The sequence below is a fragment of the Bombyx mori genome, chromosome 22 (assembly GCF_030269925.1).
Source record: "Bombyx mori chromosome 22, ASM3026992v2".
NCBI lineage: Eukaryota > Metazoa > Arthropoda > Insecta > Lepidoptera > Bombycidae > Bombyx > Bombyx mori.
Genome location: NC_085128.1, coordinates 13,678,981 through 13,703,492, shown reverse-complemented (window position 1 = coordinate 13,703,492; position 24,512 = coordinate 13,678,981). Strand labels below are relative to the sequence as shown.

The 24,512-nt window shown below is 46.7% G+C and overlaps 1 protein-coding gene across 1 annotated transcript; it reads right to left on the bottom strand.

Annotated features, from left to right (window-relative positions):
• Positions 1–5,376: 5,376 nt before the first annotated feature.
• On the bottom strand, positions 5,377–21,656 carry LOC119630240 (uncharacterized). The gene is made up of 2 exons (XM_038018943.2): positions 20,246–21,656; positions 5,377–10,895 (listed from the first exon to the last, which is right to left on the bottom strand). Exons 1-2 carry the CDS (start codon positions 21,654–21,656, stop codon positions 5,377–5,379), a joined length of 6,930 nt encoding a protein of 2,309 aa, XP_037874871.2.
• Between the last annotated feature and the right edge of the window lie 2,856 nt (positions 21,657–24,512).

Below are 24,512 nucleotides of genomic sequence, written 5' to 3'. Positions count from 1 at the left end.
CAATCTGAGTCATGATTAAGGCGAAAATTTCTAAAATATCAAAATCAACTATACTGAATTTCATCTAAATCCGATGAACGAAACGTACAAAGACACATTGTCCTACCAACATTAATTATATAGGAGATGACGTATATTTATTGATCACTCGCTCATTACCGTTATGAGCTAATTGTCAGCTACGTCTGAGAGAGAAAATTATCGAATTCCTTCTTCTAAAATCCCTTAGGATTCTATAATAATAATAATAACCAATGACGCAGCGGAAGACGTAACGTGGGACGCCCCTTTTGGCTATGTGGTGCGATGACCTCCGAACGATGTGGCTGCCAAGAGTTGGATGAGGAGAGCCGTAGACTGGGCTCAGTGGTGTGGATTGGGAGAGGCCTATGTCCAGCAGTGGACGACTGTGGGCTGTTGATGATGATGATGATGATGATTTAAAAATGCAGCGTTTCATATGATCACACGTAATAAGGAATTCACATTATATCTTCAATAAACCTATACGTTCTTATTAAGCATTTATGTTACTAATTGTATCAGACACGCTACACTGAGCACCCCCGTCTTAACAACGCTTTGATGAGGTCTGTTAACGTAATGTTAGAATATAATAAAACAGACATTTTAATTGAATTTACGGAAATGAAATCTAGAGAGATGGAAAGATTTGAATGTTGAGCTAATGATCATACGTGTTTCTATTTTTAAAAAACTTTTGTTTCATTTCATACAGAGTTAATAGTATTTTGAGGCTGTTTGTCTTAGGTTTTCATCTTCACGATAAGAGGATCTTAGGTGTTAGATAAACGCCAACCATCTTCTCTAAGTTTCTTATTTTATATTAAGCCGAAAAAGCAGTTTTAGCTAAGACCACTACGACTTGGGAAAATCCAAACAAAAATTTCTGTGGGATGTAGCAGAATATGTGTTTAGTACCGCTGTACTATAGTCAAGTTAGCAATCCATATAGAGCCCATAATACACATTGCCACTAATGTATAACGAAATATAACCGTGTGAGCATGCAATGGGCTCTAAAATCAATTAGTTTGTTCGGATTTCATTTTTAGTCCATGGCGTTATTCATCATGGCACACTTTCTTAAATACGTGTGGGTTAATCAAGAAAAAACATGTGCGCAGTACATTCGCCGTTAAAGCCTTCAGTATTATTACATACTATCTCATTCTCGCGCAAGCTAAATAGTATAGATGAACATTTCTCTAATTTCAGTGTCACTTTTCGAGTGAAATTTTGATTTTATGGTGTTTCAAATCACAATAGTGGTGAATAAGCCTTCACCTAATCAATATCAATGTACTTAGCATCTCAATCATTAAGCCCATTATATCCGAATTGGGATAGTAGATTAGTCTACTAGTCACAGTGATTTTTTTGTTAAATTATATTTGGAATTGGATATCCAACTTAGAAGGTTAACTTAGAAGGTTAAGGGGCTATTCAATTCAGGATATCTGTTTATCTTTTTAAGCGAAGCGCAGACTCCTAAAGTTGCATAAAAATAAAGACTTGAATGATAGAAAACAGACTTGATCCGCAAAAAGTGCTTATCGAAGTACACTAATACAATAAATATCAAGTTTTATTTTCCAAAAATGGTTGTTTGCTGACACAGTTTTCCTTTTACCCGGAAACGGCTTCCATTAGTGTCGGAAAGATAAAAATCATAACAACAGCTTTTTATGACCAAAACTCATTTTGAAAAGATACTAGCTGCCCTACAGTGTCTTATTCTATGAGACATTCGTTTTTGTTTTACGAAGGATACATTTACTTCAATTCTCGACTTTCTCTAAAAAAAATAAAACAAACCTAATCATCTATTGAGCTCTTTGGAATCTTAGATTTTGGGTATTAAGTACCTAAATATAATACAAATTTATGATATTTGTGTTTTATCCAGTACGAATATCTCAGAATATATACATGTATTAAAATAATACATGTAAATAATACATATATACATGTAGTATAAATTAAAACAATCAGCCTAAAATAGTTCGTATCAAAATTGACTAAGACGAATAACACGATGAATTCTATAATTTAATATTTCTATAATTTCTACCAAAATACTTGATATTTTTAACGTTAATATTGCAATATCTACTATCTTTTTAATAGCTATCAGTTTCCTTATAACAACATAAGTACGAGTATTATTTCCATTATTCAGATCATGTGGATAAGGCATTGAAAAGTTTCAATTATTCAAGATTGAATTGAAACTTGCCGTTTTAAAATTGATAATTTATATTCAGAATTTGCTTATTATCAAGTTCAAACCGTATTATTAAGAACAATTATAATATAATAGTTTTAAATGAAAAACAAATATTAAGAATGTAATGGTAACGTAACTCGATAATTTGAAATAAATTGATGCTAAAAAGTAACATGTTTTATTTTGGAATCCGAAGTATAAAATATTAATAGATCCACGGCTTAGGTATCGTTTCCACTGACGAACGCGATAGCCGCTATGAATAGACAGTCCATTGATCAAGGACTCCACAATTTGTAGGCAGAACGCGTAAAAAAGAGACTTTTATTTACTGCATTACTATTCAGTCTAAGCTACGTTTGGTCATGCGTATTTATTATTTACAAGACTTTGTCGTATAACTAAATATTTTCACAAAAACTCCTGACGTAACAGGCATCAATGCGTTCCACGACGGATCAATATGATAATAGTGATAATATGATAAGATAATAATAATTAAAACTGCAGCTTTTTGAAATTTGGACAGTCACTGGTGATAGCGTGGATTGTTTTTTTTTCCTATGCAGTGAATCTTAAAACTTATGTTATGACTTAAGACCCAAAAATAAAAGGCCATACCTACGTCTAACGTAATTGAATCAAAATTCAATTAAGTAAAAATTGTAGTGAATATTATGACTTAAGACCCAAAAATAAAAGCTCATACCTACGTCTAGCGTAATTGAATTAAAATTCAAATTCATTTGAATAAGAATACTTGAAATTTCTACTTTCTCGAGATTAAATATTTCGAAGTCGCAAAGGAGTCGATAGAAATCTTAAACAACGCAGTATAATATCAAATTGGGAATAGAATACTAAGGTCTGTTATGTATATTATTTTTTCCACATTTTTAATCAGTACCTCTTATTGAGAGCTAATATATACAAAAAAATGTGTGCGTGTACTAGTGTACACACGTAAGAAGTGAAACTTATTTATGGCCTTATTTTTCGAAAAATGATCTACATGCAACTTTCTAGAAATTGGTTAAATAAAGTTAAATTAGATAAAGTTTAAACAAAAGGATTTTATTATCATAGACATGAATACAAAAAAGTTAAATTAGATAAAGTTTAAACAAAAGGATTTTATTATCATAGACATGAATACAAAACAGATGGCGCGTAACGGAAAAATGTGACGCGTAACCGAAAAATGTGACGGTAAATTTTTTTCCAACGCCGATAAGGAAGTTTCACTTCAACAATTGCAAGGGAAACAATATTACAAAAATTTAAAAAAATATGTATATTATAGGTCGCAGAAATGGGCTGATATTTTCATTATTTTTTGACATTGTGTGTGTGTATGGATACGAATAAATAATGTGTATGGTGAGTAATAGTGCAAAGAGCTTGCACAATGAAACGATGACAGTTCCGAGACGTCTTCACTCTTCCTAAGTCAGGCAACGAATGGGTTTCGATTCCACTCGAGCGATAATATCTCGACTCTGCTGAAGCACACCACCCAAACTGAGCCGACGTTTGACGAGTAATTGCGGCCCACACCCACTAGATGGCGCGCTTTCGTATCATTTGTCGAGTCCGGATGCGACATATATATAAAATTTTGATGGTATTTTATACTTATTTTCTTACAACTTGCACCAAACGCTTTGCTTGTTTCGAGCGCATTTAGTTTTCTATTCCACAAGACTTGGATAGATTGCATGTTTCGCTTAAAATAAACTGCACCGCTTACAAGAATTCTATGGCGAAGTAAAATATATAAATCATAACATGTATATATAATATATCTATATACATTAATCTTAATATGGCGATATCTAATACCTATCAAACCCGGTCCGCTCTGAGCCTAATCTTTGATTTGATTTTAATCCGATCGCTATCGAACGTTTCATTTTCACCAACAAGGCCAATCTGAGGATTAACTGAAACTTTCATGCAGAACACACCAAATGAAACTAATTCAATGGAATGAGATTTCGTTGTTCATAGTAATTAAGGCTACAAAGTAATACTTCACAATCGCATTGTACTACTATTAATTAGTACAAATGATAATTATCATTGAACACGCTACGCAGCTGTAGCAGCACCTATAAACTAAAGCGATTTTAATTACCCAGGAATTAGCAGATGTCTGCGCAAACTAATGATCTGTATCTGTAATGATCGATTAGTCTTCGGGCCAGCGAATCTGACACGATAGTTGTCGATTAATTGTTTTTTTTCTTGTTTCATAGAAGGATGTCGTTCAAGAAAGCTTTAAACGTATAAAATTTAAAAAAAATGTGTAATTACTGCTGCACTTCACTTAATGGTACTGTCGGAGCGTATACTTCTATTACTGAGCAATTTTCCTTAGTAAAAACGTTACATAATGTTCGTCCCGAGTACTTCCAAGAAATAAGAAAACCTTTGTTTAATAAACGCGCTTTTTTTTTAATAAAAACACGTCTGAAGTGTAGGAAAAAAACATACATACATTAGTGTGCAATTCAGGTGAATTCAGGGTCGTAGTTCGAAGCGTGAGATAAAATTGAGATTTAGACCTTATGTCTCTAGACAGATATTGTACACGACCCGGTCTGTATGGTTGTTTCCGAGTCGTGTAATAATATTTTCTGCTGTCTGTTTGTGCGCTGGTAGAAGACGGCTGTTTCTTTCGATGGGTTTCGGCTTCTGTAGCGAGGTTTCACAGGTAACTGTCTGGTTCACTGGTAGCTGATTCACTGGTGGTTTTCTGATAACTGTACTATTGGAGAACTGCTGGTAACTGTTTCTGTCTTGCTGATGTTTCTTTGTCGGAGAGCTTCTGAGAACTGTTTCTGTCTTGATGATCTGCTGAGAACTGTGTTTTGCCTGTAAATGGCCATCCTTTTATATTTATTTCAGTACCCCATCTCGCGACGCGCTATCGACGCGCCACTTTCGGGGGTCCCTTGATCTGTATGTTACCGTAGTGAAAGCACTCCACAAATCGTTCCTATTGGTCTATTTACATTCTCTGATCTGATACACTAACATATTGCATATAAAATAATTTAAGATTATACATTTTTGTTACGTAATTACTTATCAACTATATTAATTCTATTTGTTTGATAAAACTATTTAAAATCGATTTCGTCCTGCACATTACTCCCGCCGTGCGAGTCCGTCGCATTTCTTCTCGGTGCAGGATGGTCGTCTTCTATGGGCAGGATCACTAGTTTTCGCACTGGTCTCCGTAGAACTCCCCCTTTGGTTCTGATATCTACGGTGCGCACCACGTTGTCGGGTCCTGGATACGTCGCGATCACTTTTCCTCGCACCCATGTGTTTCGTGGCAAGTTGTTGTCCACAAGCTGGACTAAATCTCCGTTTTTCACGGGGATGCCTCGGCCATGAGGCTCCCGCCGGTGCTGCAGCTCGGGGAGATACTCTCTAACCCACCTCGTCCAAAACAGGTCAGCGAGTCGTTGTGCCGCTCTCCAACTGTTTCGCGTCAATGTGTCTCTTTCATCAAATGTCCCTGGTGTTGGTACTCGCCCCGGCCCGCCTAGTAGTAAGTGGTTCGGGGTTAGGGCTTCGGGGTCGTCCACGCTGACCGAAACGTGAGTCAAAGGCCGATTGTTTACCGTATATTCTATTTCAGCTAATAACGTCGAGAGCACTTCCTCCGTTGGACTTCGTTCATGGAGTGTTGCCGTTAACGCGACCTTTACCGAGCGCACCATCCTTTCCCAGGCACCTCCCATGAACGGTGCTCCGGGTGGGATGAATCTCCAGGAGATCGTTCTGTTCGCTGCTTCCTTTGCGGTTGCACCGTCGATGGCTCGGCGTAGTTCTCTGTCTGCTCCTTTTAAGTTGGTGCCGTTGTCCGACCATATCTGCGTCGGACAACCTCGTCGTGCTATCATTCTTCGGAGCGCCATTACCGCAGAGTGGGTGTTTAGTGATGCGGCTATTTCAAGATGTATGGCTCGTATTGTTAGACAAGTGAATATTGCTACGTATCGCTTTTGGTTGGTTCGTCCGACTGTGACTGTTAGCGGACCGAAGTAATCAACTCCCGTGAAAGTGAATGGTCTTTTGTGATGGGCTAGACGGCACAGTGGTAGGTCTCCGGTCCTCGGGTACGACGGTATCTGTGTCTTCATTCTGCATTGTAGGCATTTGTTCACTATGGTGCGAGCCACTGGGCGTATACGCACTATCCAGTATTGCTGACGACACTCGTTAATTGGAGCTTCGACTCCAGCATGATGTAATCTGTGATGAATATATTTTATCCACAACTTAGTTGTGAGGTGGTTTCCGTCCAGGATCACCGGGCTCTTTATTTCTGTTGGTATTCGTTCTGCTGCTTCGATACGGCTTCGTATTCGTAGGTATCCGTTCTCATATACAATACTGAGTTTGTGGAGGCAGCTATTCTGGTTCACGCCTCCTCGTTGTTGGATGTCCTTGATTTCTTGAGCGAAGCTTTCTTCTTGTGTCCCGCGCATAAGCAGTTCCTCGGCCGCTTTCAATGTTTCAGCTGAGATCGGATGGTATTTTCTATCTTCCGTTTTGGTTTTAAAGGATTTCGGCGAAACCATTGTTCGTTGTTTACGTTCGGCCCACGCGGGGTCTGCTTCTTTGTTTCTTTTGTTTTTTCTATGGTGTACCTGTTCTGTTCTGCGCCTACAAAGTTGTATAAACTGTAGGACTCTGGCTGTGGTGTATCGGAGTCTTTCCCAATTCGAGAACCGGGATACGTCTGGTAAACCTTCAGTTAGTCTGTTTTTAAGGTTGACGGCGATCGTGTGATGTATCTTTTCTTCGCCTGTCGGTTCTATTGTTGCTGTTGCTGATTCCGTAGGCCAGGATTCTTCTTGCTGGTGTAGGAATTCCGGTCCTCTGAACCATCTGTGTTCGTTGTCGAACGATATTGGCACGTCTCTAGTTGCGTCGTCGGCCACGTTATGCTTCGTGGGTACCCATCGCCACTCGTTTACTGTTGAACTATCTTCTATAGCAGCCAGGCGGTGGGCGACGTATGGTTTGTACGAGCGTGATCCCGTTCTTATCCATGTTAATACTGTCTTACTGTCGGTCCAGAAGGTCTTCGAATCCGGCTTTCTGTCGTGTTCCGCTATTACAGCTTCAGCGAGGCGTGTTCCGAGAGCGGCGGCTTGTAGTTCCAGTCTCGGTATAGAAGTGAGTTTCAGGGGCGCTACCTTTGCTTTGCTCATAATCAGTGACACGTCGATTCTATTATTCGGACTTATCGTTCGCCAGTATAGTGCTGCAGCGTAGGCGGATTCACTTGCGTCGGTGAAGACGTGTAGCTGTAATGTGGTCGTGTCGCTGTAGTTTAAGTAACATCTTGGGATGGCTATATTGTGCAAGTTTCTCAGCTGCTTCACCCAGGCCTGCCAGTGTGTCGACAGGTCGTTATCTATTTCATCGTCCCATGATGTTCCTCGCCGCCACACTTCTTGCAGAAGTTGTTTTGCTCTATTTGTGACTGGGGACACGAAGCCTAGCGGGTCGAATAACGACATTACGACTTTTAGTGCTTCTCTCTTGGTCGGGTCCTTGCCTTCGACGAGCGGTGGAGGTATTCTTGTCAGATTGAGGTCGAAGGTAAGCACGTCCTTTTCTGTTTTCCATATGAGCCCGAGTACTCGTTCAGTTTTTTCTTCAGGCTTGTACAGTTCCACTTGATTTCCATTTTCGTTTTCACCAAGGGTTTCAAGTAGGCTCGGCGAGTTTGACTTCCACTGTTTTAATTCAAAATGAGCTTTTTCGTGTATACGACGAACGTCTGTTGTTATGCGTACTGCATCTTTTAAAGTTTTAAAGCTGTCCAAGTAGTCGTCTACGTAGTGCTTGTTCTGTATTGCGGCTGCCGCCTCCGGGTGCGTGGCTTCATGTTTCTGGGCGTTCAAGTTCTTTACATATATTGCTGTGGAAGGAGAACTTGACGCACCGAAGATCAACGAGGTCATTCTGTATTCTTCTGGGGGCTTGTCATCTCGGCGATCTTTGCGCCAGAGATAGCGGAGCGCGTCTCTGTCTTCATGTCTCAATTTCACTTGCATGAACATCTCCTTTATGTCTGCTGTTACTGCTATATTATGCTGTCTAAATCGCATTATCACTCCTGGTAGTGATTGGAGTAGGTCCGGTCCCTTAAGCAGCATATCATTTAAAGCTACCCCTCTTGTTCTGGCGGCGGCGTCGTGGACGACTCGGAGTTTTTCCGGCTTCAGGGGGTTCACGACGGCGAAGTGAGGTAGATACCACGTTCTGTTCTCTGTTTTTGTTTTTGGAGCGGGCTCGGCGTAGCCTTTCGCGACGAGTGCTTCCATCTGTTCTGTGTATTTCTGTTTCAGTTCCGGATTACGATCAAGTTTGTTTTCTATATTTATCAGTCGCTTTAACGAGTTATTGTAGTTGTCTGGTAGACTGACATTATCTGTTTTCCAGAGCAGAGCAGTTTCGTATCTTCCATCTGCTGTGTGGACTGTATTTCTGTTGAGGATGTGAAGCGCCTGTTCCTCTGGGTCTGTTTTTGGTCTTCTTGGTGTGATGCATAGCGCATCCATAGCGATATACTGTTTTACCAGATTTTCTATTTTATCATCTTCCTGGGTTTCGCTAGCATGATTTATGTAGTTTATGTGGTGGCCTAGGGTACGAGTGCGACCTCCATGCAATACCCAGCCTAGAGGTGTCAGTGACGCTATTGGCTGATTCCTGTTGCCTCGTCTAACTTTCGAAGTTAGTAACATGTGCCAGTTGTCTTGGCCAATCAGGATTCCAGGTTTCGCGTTCTCATACGTGATGATGTCACTGATGTCTCGTAGGTGCGAATACTCATCTATCTGTTCCTTTGGTATTTTTTGTTCTGTTACTTGTAGGTCGTTAACTGTTCTCGCTTGTATTATTTCTTTTCGACTGTTGAGGCCTCTGAGCGTGAGGTTGACTCTTCTTGACCTTGTTTCCGTTGATTTTATGTTGTTAATCGCCTGTATGTGTAACGGATCGATTGGTCCTGTTATTCCAGTCTTCTTGCAGATGATTTCGTCTATCAGTGTTACCGTTGATCCATCGTCGAGCAGCGCGTATGTATCAACCGTGTCTATCGGTCCTTGTACTTGGACTGGGATTATTTTCAAATAGGACTGTTTCTGTTTTCCGGTCCAAGCGGAATTAATGTTCTCTGTTGTTTTCTTGTCACTGTTGTCTGTTTTTTCAATTTTTCTGTCGAAGTGTAGCATCTTGTTGTGAGTATATTTGCAATCATTAATGCCACACGTCTTCGGTTTACAGTGGTGGGTTTTATTTCTATACTTGAGACATCGGAAACACAAGTGTTTATTCTTAGCGATGTCCCATCTTGTGTTTGAGTCTGCCTTCTTGAATATGTAGCAGTCTGTTGTGGTGTGTTCAGTGTTGCTACATACCGGACATTTAGCTCGTGATGGCTTCTCACTGACTATGTGCACGTTCTGTGTGCGTCTGTTGTGTTGTGCGGGCTGCGAGTAGTGCCCCGCCTGTTCGGGCTGTGCATAAGGGCTGCACAGTTCGGCTTCTCTTTTCATGAATTTTTCAAATTTAATCAGATCCGGATCCTCCTTCGGTTGTACCGCGGTGAAGTCGTAGTATCGGTAACGTAGTGTTGGTGTGAGTTTTTCTAACATTGTTTTGGTAGTTTCCGGATTATATAAATAATGTGTGCAATTTAATGCACGAAGCGTAGCTACGGCGTTGGTCACCTTACTGGAGAATATACAAATGTCTCTTGGTGTTTCTGTTAGTCTTGGCAGCGCTCGTAGCGTGTCTAACTCCGTTATGGCTATTGTTTCCGGTCTTCCGAATCGCGCTTCTAGACTTCTTATGACGTCGGACGGATCAGCGTTCGTTATAAGTAATCCGTCAACGGCTTCCTTTGCCCTTCCTTTCAGGCTCCTTCTGAGTCTGTTTATATTTTCTGTTTTTGTAAATGAATTCATCGTCTCGTGATAGGCTGCACGAAAGGATAGCCAATCTTGGTGATTTCCATTAAAGAATGGCAATTCTGTGTATCTTGGTTCGCGGGCGGCTTTGACGGCGAGTGTTATTGCTGCGGTTAGATCTGAGAAGTCTTGTTTGTCGCAGGCTCCCGCCGGTGTTTCCTTATGTCGGTCGTGATTTTCCGTTTTTGTGGGTTGGGTTTCCAACCACGTGCCCACTCTTTCATCGAGTTCTGACTTACTGTATTCTGATTCGCTGTTTTCGTCATCAGATCCAGCTTCGAGCGTGGCCAGTCGGGTGGCTGCCAATTCCACTTGTAGGCGGGCGAGCTCTTCTCTAGCTTTGGCTATCTTCTGTTCTTTTCTGTTTCGCGACCGGTCACTTTTGACTGTACCGGCGCGCTGTTTTGTTGGCACGTCATTCTGTTTGGCTATATACTGTTTGACGGCCTCTGTTTTTGAGTTCCCAGGTTTCTCTGCGACTTTCGTCGTGGCTTCCATGTTGGCTGTTGCGCACGATGATTCTGTTGTGGGGGCTACCAGACTCATTACGGTATTCGCGGCTGTTTCTGTCCACACGCTCTGTGCTGTAGCTGTGGTTTCTGAGGGCGGCGATTGTTTAGTTTCGATTCGTCCTCTTCCTGTTGACCGCGTTATCGGCATTGTTCCAGTTTCCTTTTTTCAAAACGTATCCTCTACCCGGCTCGAAAAAATAATGAAATGTGTCCTCTATCCGGCTCGAATGGACCATGAAATGTACACGACCCGGTCTGTATGGTTGTTTCCGAGTCGTGTAATAATATTTTCTGCTGTCTGTTTGTGCGCTGGTAGAAGACGGCTGTTTCTTTCGATGGGTTTCGGCTTCTGTAGCGAGGTTTCACAGGTAACTGTCTGGTTCACTGGTAGCTGATTCACTGGTGGTTTTCTGATAACTGTACTATTGGAGAACTGCTGGTAACTGTTTCTGTCTTGCTGATGTTTCTTTGTCGGAGAGCTTCTGAGAACTGTTTCTGTCTTGATGATCTGCTGAGAACTGTGTTTTGCCTGTAAATGGCCATCCTTTTATATTTATTTCAGTACCCCATCTCGCGACGCGCTATCGACGCGCCACTTTCGGGGGTCCCTTGATCTGTATGTTACCGTAGTGAAAGCACTCCACAAATCGTTCCTATTGGTCTATTTACATTCTCTGATCTGATACACTAACATATTGCATATAAAATAATTTAAGATTATACATTTTTGTTACGTAATTACTTATCAACTATATTAATTCTATTTGTTTGATAAAACTATTTAAAATCGATTTCGTCCTGCACAGATATTTTTAATTACTGTTGGTAGGACCTCTTGTGAGTCCGCACGGGTAGGTGTCACCACCCTGCCTATTTCTGCCGTGAAGCAGTAATGCGTTTCGGTTTGAAGGGTGGGGCAGCCGTTGTAACTATACTGAGACCTTAGAACTTATATCTCAAGGTGGGTGGCGCATTTACGTTGTAGATGTCTATGGGCTCCAGTAACCACTTAACACCAGGTGGCTGTGAGCTCGTCCACCCATCTAAGCAATAAAAAAAAATATAGTGGCATTCACGTAGCGGTGTGTATGGGCTCCAATAAGCACATAATAACTGGTCGGCTGTGGCTTCGTTCACCCATATATTTATTTTTAAACGCTTGAGAGGCAGCCATTACTTCTCCTATGAATGGTACATTAAAAGCCCCCTAGTTTCTGCATCAATTCCTCAGCTTATCTATACTAATATATAAATCTACAGTGGTTTTTACGGATGTTCCGTTATAACTACTGAACCATGCATCCGATTGACTTGAAACTTGGTATCCATGTAGAAAATACATGTACTTAATGGATAGGCTATTTATATGAGTGTTGGACTCTCTACACTAATTGCGGGAGCGTTAATGATGAGAATCTTTGTGGGGGTAGAAATAATAATGTTCATTTGAAATTCCCAGCGAAGCGGATGGGTACAGCTAGTTGATAATAATATGTTATTTCCAAACCCACTATCAATTTTTGGAGCAAAGTTCGCGGCTGTTTACGGAACTATGCAACAATGAAGCAAATTTATCTGTCGACGAATCCTCCGCGGACTGCGCTGGCAGAGCGCCACGGCCTACGAACTGCGACACGGGAACGAACTTAGAAACTGATTTTCATAGTTCGATGCTGAAGTTTAATATTGACGATGCAGTGTTTTGTTTGCAATAGGCAGGAACCTTTTCAACGTCATTAATAATCTATAAACTGGCCAATGCAGACCAGACCAAAATATTACATATCAATGACTATGCTCAAATCCAGATTGACCTGACCTCACTTTCCAAGAACAATGATGAATGTTTCTATAATCTAATCTCCATTGAGCAGTTTCTTCCTTCTCCTCACGTATAAGCCGACTCAACTCAATTGTAAGACCCAGCTTTAAGGTATAAAAGCTTTAAGGCCTACCATCCTACCATCTACCTACCATTAAGGTGTTAAGAACTCACTGAACTAATTCTTTTTAAGAACTGCAGTTCGGAAACCGTATGTATACCTCAAAGGACCAAAGTCTCGACTTAAATTCCAGACAAAGGTGAGGAAACTATTATTACGAATGAATGAAGTGTAACTATAGCCTAGATAAACCAAATTCGCATTTATTAATTAATAGCTACAGACTATTATTCACTAAGATCCTTGGCCGCTATAATTGTAAGAGAAATATCTTACAAAAGCGTTTTGTAATAATTACGTGAATTGTATAAAGTTAGTTTTATTATTCGTAGTACAAAGTATAATAAAGCGTTTTGCAAACTGTACTGGGCTCTTCATAAATATTGAATTTATTAGAGTATGGTCTTTCAATTTTCGCAAATGTTAGATATAATTAGACCAAACCACAAAGAAGTTCGCCTATGAGATGCACCGAACTGGTAAAAGCGACAGTAAATTGCTGATCATTACTATACGAAAGCACAAGGGGGCTAAAGCTCGCCATTAACACCTGTAGGGATGATCACGACCACTCTGTCAAGAGCGATATTGACAAGGAAGGATAAGACATTATTAAAACTGCTTTTGCAGATAATTGACCATCATCAGTGACCACGAAAACTGTAGTAATTGAGATGACGGAAATAATATGATGACAATAAAAAACTGGATCTTAAACCGTAAAAGTTGTTTTAATTATTTTTTATCGCGATAAGAGCAGTACCAGTGTCTCAATCCGCACCTCAAATTGCCTACGACCCGCAAGGGGAGGTCGTTGCACTTTTTGCCAATAAATATTTTTTGTTTATGTCACCCAATTACATGTCCGCTCAGCGTGTGTGAACCGCAAAATGCTCTCGCAAAATGCCGCGCAGAGTTTTATTTCAACAAAAGATTTTCATTTATTTCGTGTCGAGTCTGATATTATAGAAAAAAAATGTTGTATTATCCTAGTCGTGGCACCCTGATAATTATTCATATTCACCACCTCCTTTGACAAAAGCATGGTATAACTTAACCGTAAATTACTTTCATTCTCGTTTATAAAACATAAGGGTGTTCATTACAGATGAATAAGTTTCGCCCCCAATCACCCTCTTTGGCCAACCTGTCCTCTGAGTCAGGAAGGTCAAAAGTTCCCGGAAATCACCATGACATTCCGTCTGTATATAAAATCAGTCTGCGACCGTGGTGCGTTTACTCTCGGCAGATTCTACCAGAGTAAAGTGCTCCTTCGGAACAAGGTGACACTTTACAATACTTGCATAAGGCCCGTCATGACCTACGCGAGTGTGGTGCTCGCTCACGCGACCCGCACACACATACACATATTCCAATCCCTACAATCTCGTTTTTGCAAGTTAGCCGTCGGAGCTCCGTGGTTCGTGAGGAATGTCAACTTACACGACGACCTGGACCTCGAATCGATCCGAAAACACATGCAGTCACCGTCGACGCCCTAGACGTTCTTACGGGATCCATACTTTGCAGATCCAATAAGTAACTTACATTAGATGCCTTTAGTTCTAACGCTAGGACCAGGCTTAGAGACCCCGGTAGCCGTACTCGTCGAACTTTGCAAAGAGTTCGACGTGCAACCTAACCCATGCATCAGCTCGTTAAGTTTCTCGCAGGATCTTCTCAGCGGGTCGCGATTCCGATCCGGTAGTAGATTCATTCGCGAAACAACTGCTCTGAAGTTGTTAGTTCTCCTTCGGAGGCACTCGGGCAGCTGTTAACAAATCCCACCGACAAATCACTGGCTGAGTCTTTACTCGCCCACCTGTCCTGGTGAAACTGGAAAGGCCTCCGGGCCACCAGTAATCCATCAATCATAAAAAAAGGGTAAGTTTCGAAGAAGAAATAAAATTTGAAAGTGCACCGTACCAACTACCAAGTAATAGTATAACTGAAGAAATAGTATAACTATATACATTTACTACATACATATAAATACATTTTAGAAATAGTATAACTGAAGTTTATTAGCAGAGTACAAATAATTTACATTGTGTACATTTACGAAAAATTTCGAAACCCTCATATTTTAAACGTTTTGAACATAACACATTTTTCTCAACGGCACGAGACTAAATTTTCATAATAGCGAAAATATAAATGTATTGAAAATTACGGACGCAATTACAATTATCGTATACTCTAATAACGTTTAAAGACTTCGAAAGATGTAAAATTAAAACTAATTGCAGTCCACCCAACGTTTGCTTATTCTGAACTTAGTATTTATTAAGCCATTAAGAGTCATAATGCCAAAACTGAAGGTACCACCTTAATAGAGTATTTAAGAAATAATTTTATTTTCTACGAAAACACACTATCTTACCTACTTGATGGTGTGTGGTCACCGTCACTTATGGATACCAGCGATGTTAGACGTAGCTAAGTCGCTGCTTACAAAGGTTATTTGTTCTATCCAAAGAATCCAAGTGGAAATCTAACAACTTACCACTTACACCAAAATTACTTCTGTACTCCAGTTTTAGAAGAAATTGACATCGAGTATAATAGAATGTTTAACACCTTAAAACATTACAATCTTATTATTATACCTTTAAACGAGCAATTATTGTATATTAATTTAAATGTATATAATCTGAATCTCGGAAACGGCTCCAACGATTTTCATAAAATTTAGTATACAGGGGATTTCGGGGGCGATAAATCGATCTAGCTACGATTTATTTTCAGAAAGTGTTGTTATATCGATTATTAAAAATCAACTCTTCCCGACATCTATTGGCAAATAATAATACTATTTTTCTTGATTGAGGGCAACTAACCGCTTTAAAGACACAACAAGATGGCGTTATCAAAAAAAAAAAACAGAGCAAAGCTCGGTCATCATCTAGTGAGCTTTTTTTTTTTTTTTTTTGGTCAGGAGGAAATCGCCGGACTTCCGCCCTCCACTGGGGATAGAGGGCGGAGCATGTCAGAGTCGAACTGACTAAAACCTCCTGTCGCTCAACAACCAACGTCCAAACCTCGCATGAGACAGAACTCATGAAGAGGCAAAGGGGGGAAAGTGAAGCGTTTAGTGCGGAGCACATCTCTCCCATCACCCTCCCCCTCGGGACGCCGGACCGGCGGTCGTCGGCGCCACGACCACCAGCCCTCTCGGTCGGCAGGCTATCCGAAGCCCGCCTAGATGGCGCCGGTTAGAGTGAGCTATCCTACGGAATACCCCGCTGGACCAGAACCAGCGTGGGTCGAGGATAGCCGGCCTTCCATCACCCGGATGCTCTTGCGTAAAACGCGTGCAGAGCAGCTTGCACGTCGTCTTCTTAGGCCCCCCTCGCCGGTCCCCAGACCGACATGTGAGGGGGAACCGAAACACTTAGAGGGCCAGGGCTTGGGCGAGATCCGCCTCCCTGGCCCCCGCTCGACGGCGGTGGGATTGTGCGTCTCTCACGCGCCCCGCCGCCTCCTTCTGCGAGATGGTGCACTCGCAGAAGTCGAGCATCGCCTTCCACGACTCGTCGTCGCCGAGCATCGATGCCACAACACTCGGCAACGACAAGTCGTTTCCTACTTTTGCGACGAGGACACGGCGCCACCCCTCCCATGCGGGGCAGGCGACGAGCGTATGCTCTGCCGTGTCCAAGTCGCAATCACAATGGTGGCACTCTGCCGTCGGCTCGGCTCTGATCCGGTGCAGGAACTCACCGAAGCAACCATGCCCAGTGAGCACCTGCGTGAGCCGGAAAGTGAGGCGTCCTCTGTCACGATTCACCCAATCCACAAGGATCGGGCGAATCGCCTCGACGGTCCTACGACCGGCCGAAGGATCAGCCAGCCGTCTGGACCATGACTCCAGCACGGACCGCCGAGATTGGGCCCTCCGCGCTCTGACCACACTGTGGCTGGGACGCGCCACGCCCCGGGCGCGAAGGTCAGCCCGCCACTGATAGTCAGCGGCGAGCGCCTCCGCTTCCAGAGCCCAAGGCGGCGTCCCAGCCAGTACACACGCCGCCTCAAAGGAGATGGTGCGATAACCACGGATGACCCTGACCGCGATGGTGCGTTGCGGCCGTTGCAGCAGCTTCGCGGCCAGGGACTGGCCCCACACAGGCGCCCCGTATAGGGCCATTGATCGCACCACCCCCGTATAGAGACGGCGCGTCACCTGGTCAGGCCCCCCGACGTTGGGCAGAAGCCGGCTTAACGCGCCGGCCACCCCCAACAAACGAGGGACCAGGTGCTGAAAGTGAGCACGGAAGGTCCAACGACTGTCCAGAATGAGGCCGAGGTACTTCAACTGCACCCCGACCCCAATCCGGACGCCTCCAACCACGATATGGGCATCGACAGGTGGCACTCTCCGGGGCCTGTGGAACCACATGGCCTCGGATTTACTGAGTGCCACGTCGAGGCCCAATCTCCTGATTTTGCCGACGACATGCGCCACCCCAGCGGTAGCAAAACGGGCAGACTCAGCAAAACTCCCCCCCCCGGGCCACGACCAACGTGTCGTCTGCGTAACAGATTACGCTTAGGCCCGGGAGGAGGGCACCCCTCAGTACCCAGTCATACCCGATATTCCACAAAAGGGGGCCGAGCACCGACCCCTGTGGAACACCGCGCACGACCGGGAACCGGTGCACGATCCCACCGTGTCCGGTACACGTGACCGATCTGTCCTCCAAGTAGAAACCCACCAGCCGGCGAAGGTAGGGGGGCACTCCGTGCCGTTCCAGCGCCCCCCCTATCACGGACCAGGGCAGGGTGTTAAACGCATTGGCGATGTCGAGAGACACCGCCAAAGCCACCCCACCCCTGGAGACGGCCTCCTCCGAGAGGGCCCGCACGCGAAGGATCGCGTCTACCGTTGAGCGGCCCTCTCGGAAGCCATACTGCTCCGCCGACAGATCGGGTCCCACCCTGACCAGATGCTGGATGATGCGGGCCGCCAGAATGCGTTCCAGCAGCTTGCCCACCTCATCCAGCAACACGATGGGACGGTACCCGGCGGCAGTATCCGCCGGGCGCCCCTCCTTTCTCAACAGCACGAGTCTGCCCGTCCTCCACGATGAAGGAAACCGTCCCGACTCGAGGCAGGAGTTGTAAAGCCTCAAGAGTCGGTCCCCTAGGGCACCAAGAGCCAAGGCCCAAACCCGGCCATGCACGCCGTCCGGGCCGGGTGCGGTGTCTTTCGCGCACATTTTGCGCACGGCCACACGGAGCTCCGCCCCCGTTATGCGGGGCACCTCAGCAGGGACTTCGCCGTCGTATTCCGGCGGCGCGTCCATAGCGGGAGCGAAAAATCCCTCCCGCTCCTGCGGGAACAGCGCCGAGACGATGTCCCGCAGCTGCTGAGGCTGGAGACGCTCCGTGATCGGGGGGGGCCCATGGGCGCATTTTATTGCGCACCATATGATAGGGCCGCCCCCACGGATCCTCATCCAGCGTCTCCAAGAGACCCTCCATGTGTTGGTTCTTGGCTCTTCTGATGGCCAGCTGCAATGCCCTCTGCGCGACGCGAAATGCGCCGTGCAGCCGGGCCTCTGCCGCCGCGAACGCAACCGGATCGTTGCGCCGCGGCAGGCGGCGGCGGTGATGCCTGGCGCACTCGCGCCTCGCCCGAACGCACTCCACGCGGAGTTGCGCAATTTCGGGCGACCACCAGTACGCCTGGCGATTAGGGAGTCTAGGGCCGATCCGGGGTATCGACGCATCACAGATGCGACGCATCGTGTCCCGGAACCACCCCGCCTCTCCCTCGACCTCGACCGGGTGTGGACGCATGGGCGCCCACGCCGCCACCGTAGAGGCTTCCATCAGGAGCGCCTTATTCAGGCGCTTCAGTGCCCACTTGGGGAATGACCGGGATGCACCACGGGGGTGGTCCCCGTGGACGTCCGCGACTGCGGAGCGGGCGGAGAGATCAAACCGAATATATCGGTGATCTGACAGCGTCTCCGCCCCCTCCAAAACTCTCCAGTCGCGGATACGGCGTGCGATGGCCGGGCTTGCGAACGTAACGTCCACAATAGACTCGCCCTGCCACCGCACGCACGTCGCAACCGAACCTCTATTCAACAAACAGAGGCCGGCCGCGTGCGCCCACCTCTCCAGTAGCCTACCACGAGCGTCCGAGCGGGGGGAGCCCCATGCGACAGACTTCGCATTGAGGTCCCCCGCGAGAATCACTGGACGAGGAGCGAGGCGGCGAGCAATCGCCCCGATCCCGCCCAGGAAATGCCCGAACTCGACGGTAGGCCTATTCGGAGAGAAGTACGCCCCGATCACGACGGTCCCTTCCAGCTGCACCGCGACGAACCCTTGACCCCTGGTCACCATCGCCGGGGGGGGGATCGCCGCGTCTCTTCTTATGACTATGGCCGCCAGGCCGCCGTCGTCCCCAAACCAGCAATCATTTGCTGGGGGAACGAAGTACGGCTCGGCGACCACAGCCATATCTATGGACCACTCCGTCATGCTCTGAGACAGCATGTCCTGAGCTCTGGCGGAGTGGTTTAGATTTCCTTGGAGGAAGCGATAGGTGCGGTCCATTACTGTTGGACCACATCCATCGCCCCCTCCCCTTCACCGCTGCCCCGCCCTCCGGCACCGGCGCCGCATCGGGGATTACAGCGTTGGCCAGTGCTCCTCTGGCCAACCTTCTCTTTTGTCGGCGCTTTGATTTTCGGCGCCGGTTGCGTTCGGTATTATCACCGGACGGGAAGCACGCCTTGCCTCCCGCCCGGTGGTTTGCCCTGCGCCCGGCCGCAGCGCACAGAGCGCAGTGCGGGGCGGCTGTGCAGGACGCCGCTTTATGGCCCGGCTGGCCGCAGCGGAAACACAGACCGCTGCGGTCAACCGAGCTAGTGCACCTAGTGAGGCCGTGCCCGGTGCTAAAACATCGGAGACATCGCCAGGCACGTGGTTCTTGGAGACGCACGTGGGCCACTATCCAGCCCACGCGCAGTCTCCCCGGATCCCCCGTCGATCTTCCCGGCGGAGGAGTGGCCAAGGAAGTGGCTGCCTCCACAGGGCAGCGCGCCCACACCGACCTGGCTCCAGAGTACCCTGAGCGAAGTTCGCCCACGGTGACGCTCTCCAGGGCACATCCACCTTGGGCGGCTATCGCGGCTGCCACCTCCTCCTTGGTAGCACAGTCGTCCAGGCCGGTGATTCTAATCTCGGCCATCCTCACCGGCCTGTGCACGCGCACCTCATCCTCCGGCAGTGCCACGCGGAGCGTCGCCACTAGTTTGTCCGCGATGCCAGAACTATCGGCACCGGGACACTCCAGCAGCTTCGCTCCATTGGCTGTGTGCCGGAAGCGGAGGCCCTCCTCTGCCCCGATTTCATCCAAACTTACGGCCGCGCGCGCCCGGGCCATCACCTCATTATAGGTGAGGCCCTTTTCGGCGGCGGCCGGCAGCAACGTCACTACGACGGCAGCCGACCGCGCTGCGCGCGGCCTCTTCTTTTTGCCATTCTTCTTCCTGGCTGCCAGTGCTCGATTCTCACGAGGAGCAGCTACGGCCGCCAGCTCTGTGCTTCGTGCTGCAGCGGTCGGCGCTCGACCCCCTCTGGGAGCTGCCAGCGCCGCTGTCTGCTGCCTTGCTTTCTTGCCCCGCTTCACCACTTCCGTCCAGCCCTCGTCCATGCTTGACGGGGGAGCAGGAAGGGGACGGGGTTGGGATTTTGGGGCAGGATTCTGGGCACCCGTACCCTTGTTGTTTTGGTCCCGGCCTCTACGCCGTGCCAACCTCGCGGATGGAGTGGGGATAGAGGTCGGCCGGGCGGCCTGGCTCCGCGGGGTGGCTGCGGCTGTTGGCGCCGGGATGCAGTCTCCGGAACCAATCGAGGAACGGAGCATCTCCTCGAGGCCGGCAAAGTGCTTGCCGACCTCAACCGCCACCGCCCGCGAGATACAGGCCACCATTTCCTCTCTGCTTGGGAGGGAGTCCACCTCTACCATCCCAGCAGCCGTGTTGTGTGACCCGCGAGCCTGCAACCCCGCAGCACGCGAGGGCGAAAGAGGCGGCGGTAGCGCCGGCCACTCATCCACCATCCTCGCCAGTGGCGAACGGATGTCTTCAGCCCGCGCTGGCGCAGGGCTTAGCCTTCCTCTCCGTGTAGACGCAGGGGCGGCCGATATCCGCGGAGGCGGCGCAGGCCTTAACTCGACCCTACGTGGAGGGCGAGGGAGCGCAGGGCTAGGCGCTAGCGGGACAGGGGCCACAGGATTGGGCTCTGGCATTTGCGCCGTCACACTCACAGCGGACCGCAAGTGCACGTCAATATCCATCGCCCCCGCGGGGGGGCCAGAGCGTGCCAGCGGCGGCCTCGGCAACAGGGGAGTCCCTCCCCGCAAGGCCGGGGTATCTCCCGAGATGCGACTCTCTCTGGAGTCACAATGAGCGACAAGATCTTTGCTCTCCACCTCTCGGCTCTCTACCAAGTCATAAAGCTTGGACATGGTGGGGATCAGCCTTGTTCTCACCATAGCGGCTGCCTCCCGGAGCCGTTTCCGGTAGCTGCTGCCTGGCTCGGCGCCCTTGGCAGCCACAGTCGACAGCAGCTTGCCCAAATTGACCAGTGCAAGGTCGAGGTCCCGGAACGTCTCGTCCCCGCTAGCCAGGGACGCGGCCGACGTCGACATCGACTCCACGGACGTCGCTGGTGACACAGCGCCCCTCCTCCTCACTGGTACCCACTGGGGAGCGGGCATCGCGTCTTCCGACGTAGCAGGCCCCGGAACCACCGGAGTCACCTCCTCGATGGCCATCGTCTTTTTCGGCACCTCAGTGCCGGAGGATGACGCGCAGCTGTCATCGGAAATTGGTAATGCCGTCTTTCTTCTCCCCCTCTTTTTCCCCGCCGATGGTTTGGTGGGACTGATTATACCCGAGTCGCTGGCGAGCGCAGAGCGCATCGAGCCGGCGATCGGGGAACACCTCGGTTCGACGGGAATTCCGCTGCCCGTCGCACAGCCCCCTTCATCCTGACAATTGTTGCCCCCCCCAGAGGACGTGGGGCAGCGTGCTTCCACTGAGGTGGAAGCACGGAGGGATTCTCCGCCCGACTCGCGGGCGGTACCCTCCTGGGGTACAAACTTTTTACAATGTGCCATCATATATTGCCTTTTTATTAACCAGGGGTTTGGTCCCCTGGGATCTATGACACCCTCGGGACTGGAAACCCTCCAGCCATACATCCCATCGCCGGGTGTCGAGCTTGGGATTAGGGCATTTTTGAAGAGGTTTGCATCCTCGCGGCTTCGACCAGTAAAGGCAGAAGCCCCCGTTCCCCATGACTGGGGTTTACGGTTTGGCCGACGGTGGCCGAAGCCTGTCCATCGCCCACAACGCGGTGCGGAGCCACGCCGGCGAACCGGTACCTCCCATATCTGGAAGGCCTTCCCCTGTAGCCGAAGCCGGGGACATGGCAACCCGCAGCCGGAAGACACCAAAGTGCCGCTGGCTCACCAGGCTCCCGAGAACCAACCCCTCATCCCCAGAATGGAACTCTTTGTCAGTGCAAAGGGCGTGGGGAGAAGGTCCCTCGCTCCCTCTCAAGGCATCCCCCGCAGAATGCGAAGGCGGCCGAGGAGAGCTGGGCGCAGTTCTCTTAGTCGCGGCGTCCCACACAGATTCCTCTGCACGCGATTTTAGGGACGCACGCTTAAGCCCCACCGCCACGACAAGGCGGAACTACATTCGGTGGGGAGTGAGCTATATGAAATAAGTAAACGAAAATCTAATAAACACAATAGAGATATTTAAATTAAAAATATTGTTAAAAACAATCTGCAGACAACTAAAACGATATCTCAATTTTTAATGTCCAAGATATACATACATAACGAAGGGTAAAAAGCTATTTAGTTTAAGCGACATTTTTCTTTGTAATTGTTGCATTTTATTTGGTACTAGCGACCCGCCCTCACTATGCTTCGGAAACTGTAATTTATTATTGATTTCTCCACTATTTAATGGATTTTATTATACATATAAACCTTCCTGTTCAATCACCCTATCTATTAAAAAACCGCATCAAGCTCCGTTGCGTAGTTTTAAAGATTTAAGCATACATAAGGACAGACAGATATAGGGACAGAAAAAGCGACTTTATTTTATACTATGTAGTGATTAGCATCTACAGTTCGATATTTTTAATTGAGCTTCAATTAAATTTATTCCATTCATATAGATGAAGAAGTTTTTTGTTATGATATTTTTTCCAAATTTTAAACTGTAAATGGCGCTCCTGTAAAGTTGCAAAAAAGTTGCTTAAACCAAATCCTTTAACCCTTCAATACGTATATGTACATATATGGCTGGTACAAACTTTGATTTACTCCAAACATAAATAATGTAATATGTGTACGTGGCACTTGTTGGAGAATTGTGTCCAATTGCAAACGCCTTTGTGAATTTGTGTTAATAATTAAACTCCGTCAGGCATTAATTGAAGTTAACGACTCCATTATTTTTCCTTTTAAGACGATCACTCCGAAATAATTAATTGCCTAGCAATTAATCCTCCCTTTCCCGGGCCAAGCTACTTACCCAAAGGTATTTCCAGTATCAACAATTACGACTTACCTGCAAAAATTGAAATAGTAATGCGCATTCGCGTATAAGAAAAGTTTTTGACGTGTTCCATTGGATATGGCCCCATCCAGCCGACGTTATTTGAATATTAATGCGAAAGTAAGTTCTCTAGCCCTTTGGGAAAGCATAGAATAGGAGGCTGAGGGTCTAATTATACCTGTAAGTGGTACTGTGGTAGATAGAAGTCTGAAGCGTGCTTAAACCCTTCTTCCTTGCTATAGAAAAGTTAATTCCCTAAGCATAAGTTGCGATCCCCATGTTGAAGAGTCTTTATGGTAATTGTGTCGACCTCAGCCAGAAAGATACTGCTGAAGTACTCGTATCAAGAAATGCAAGTACGATGCAGTTCAAATAACTGAGACGGGTACCATGGAAATGTGTAGTAAATGTCACGAACGCCTTCCACGGCGAAGGGTTTGTAGCGAGTAAGCAAGTACTGGCACTCGACTAAGCACAGCTCCACATCGTATGATGCCTAAGTTATATCGCCTGGTATGTACATACCAGTCAGCGACGAACATTATTATTGTTAATTAGTTTATCGTATGAAAGTGCGTCTTGTTGTTTACGCTCAGCTGCTCTTGAGTTGTTAGGTCTCCTTTGGAGGCGTTCGGGCAGCTGTTAGCAAATCCCCCCCGCCCCCCTAACTGAGCCTTTGCTCGTCCACCTATTGTCCTGGTGAAGCTGAAAAGGTTTACGAGCCACCAGTAATCCCTCAGTTCTAAAAAAAAAGAAGCAAATTCATTCATTGCGCTTTTTTTTTATTGCCCTTGTATGCAGAAGAGCATACGGCCCACCTGATGGTGAGTGGTTACCGTCGCCCATGGACTTCAGCAATGCCAGGGACATAGCCAAGCCGCTGCCTACCGCAAGCCTGCGCTTTGTAAAATTGACCTTGATGAATTGACAAGTAATAAAACCATTATTTATCTTCCGTGCAATGTTTCACGTCAGATCTTTTTAGAGTATAAAACCCAAAACAGTAAACTGTTAGTGGCTAAAGGTCCAGTACAACCAGTCACATTTTTTTTTTTTTTTTTTTTTTTATTGCCCTTGTAGGCAGACGAGCATACGGCCCACCTGATGGTGAGTGGTTACCGTTGCCCATGGACTTCAGCAATGCCAGGGGCAGAACCAAGCCGCTGCCTACCGCTTAATACTCTCCACAAGCCTCG

Excerpts from the sequence above, each read along its gene's own strand:
- LOC119630240 (XM_038018943.2), bottom strand. The coding sequence starts at position 21,656 with ATGCGCTCTGCGCTCGCCAGCGACTCGGGTATAATCAGTCCCACCAAA. Across the intron at positions 10,896-20,245 it reads GGCGGCCGTAGCTGCTCCTC|GAAGAGGACGAATCGAAACT; the intron begins GTGAGAATCGAG and ends CGCGGTCAACAG.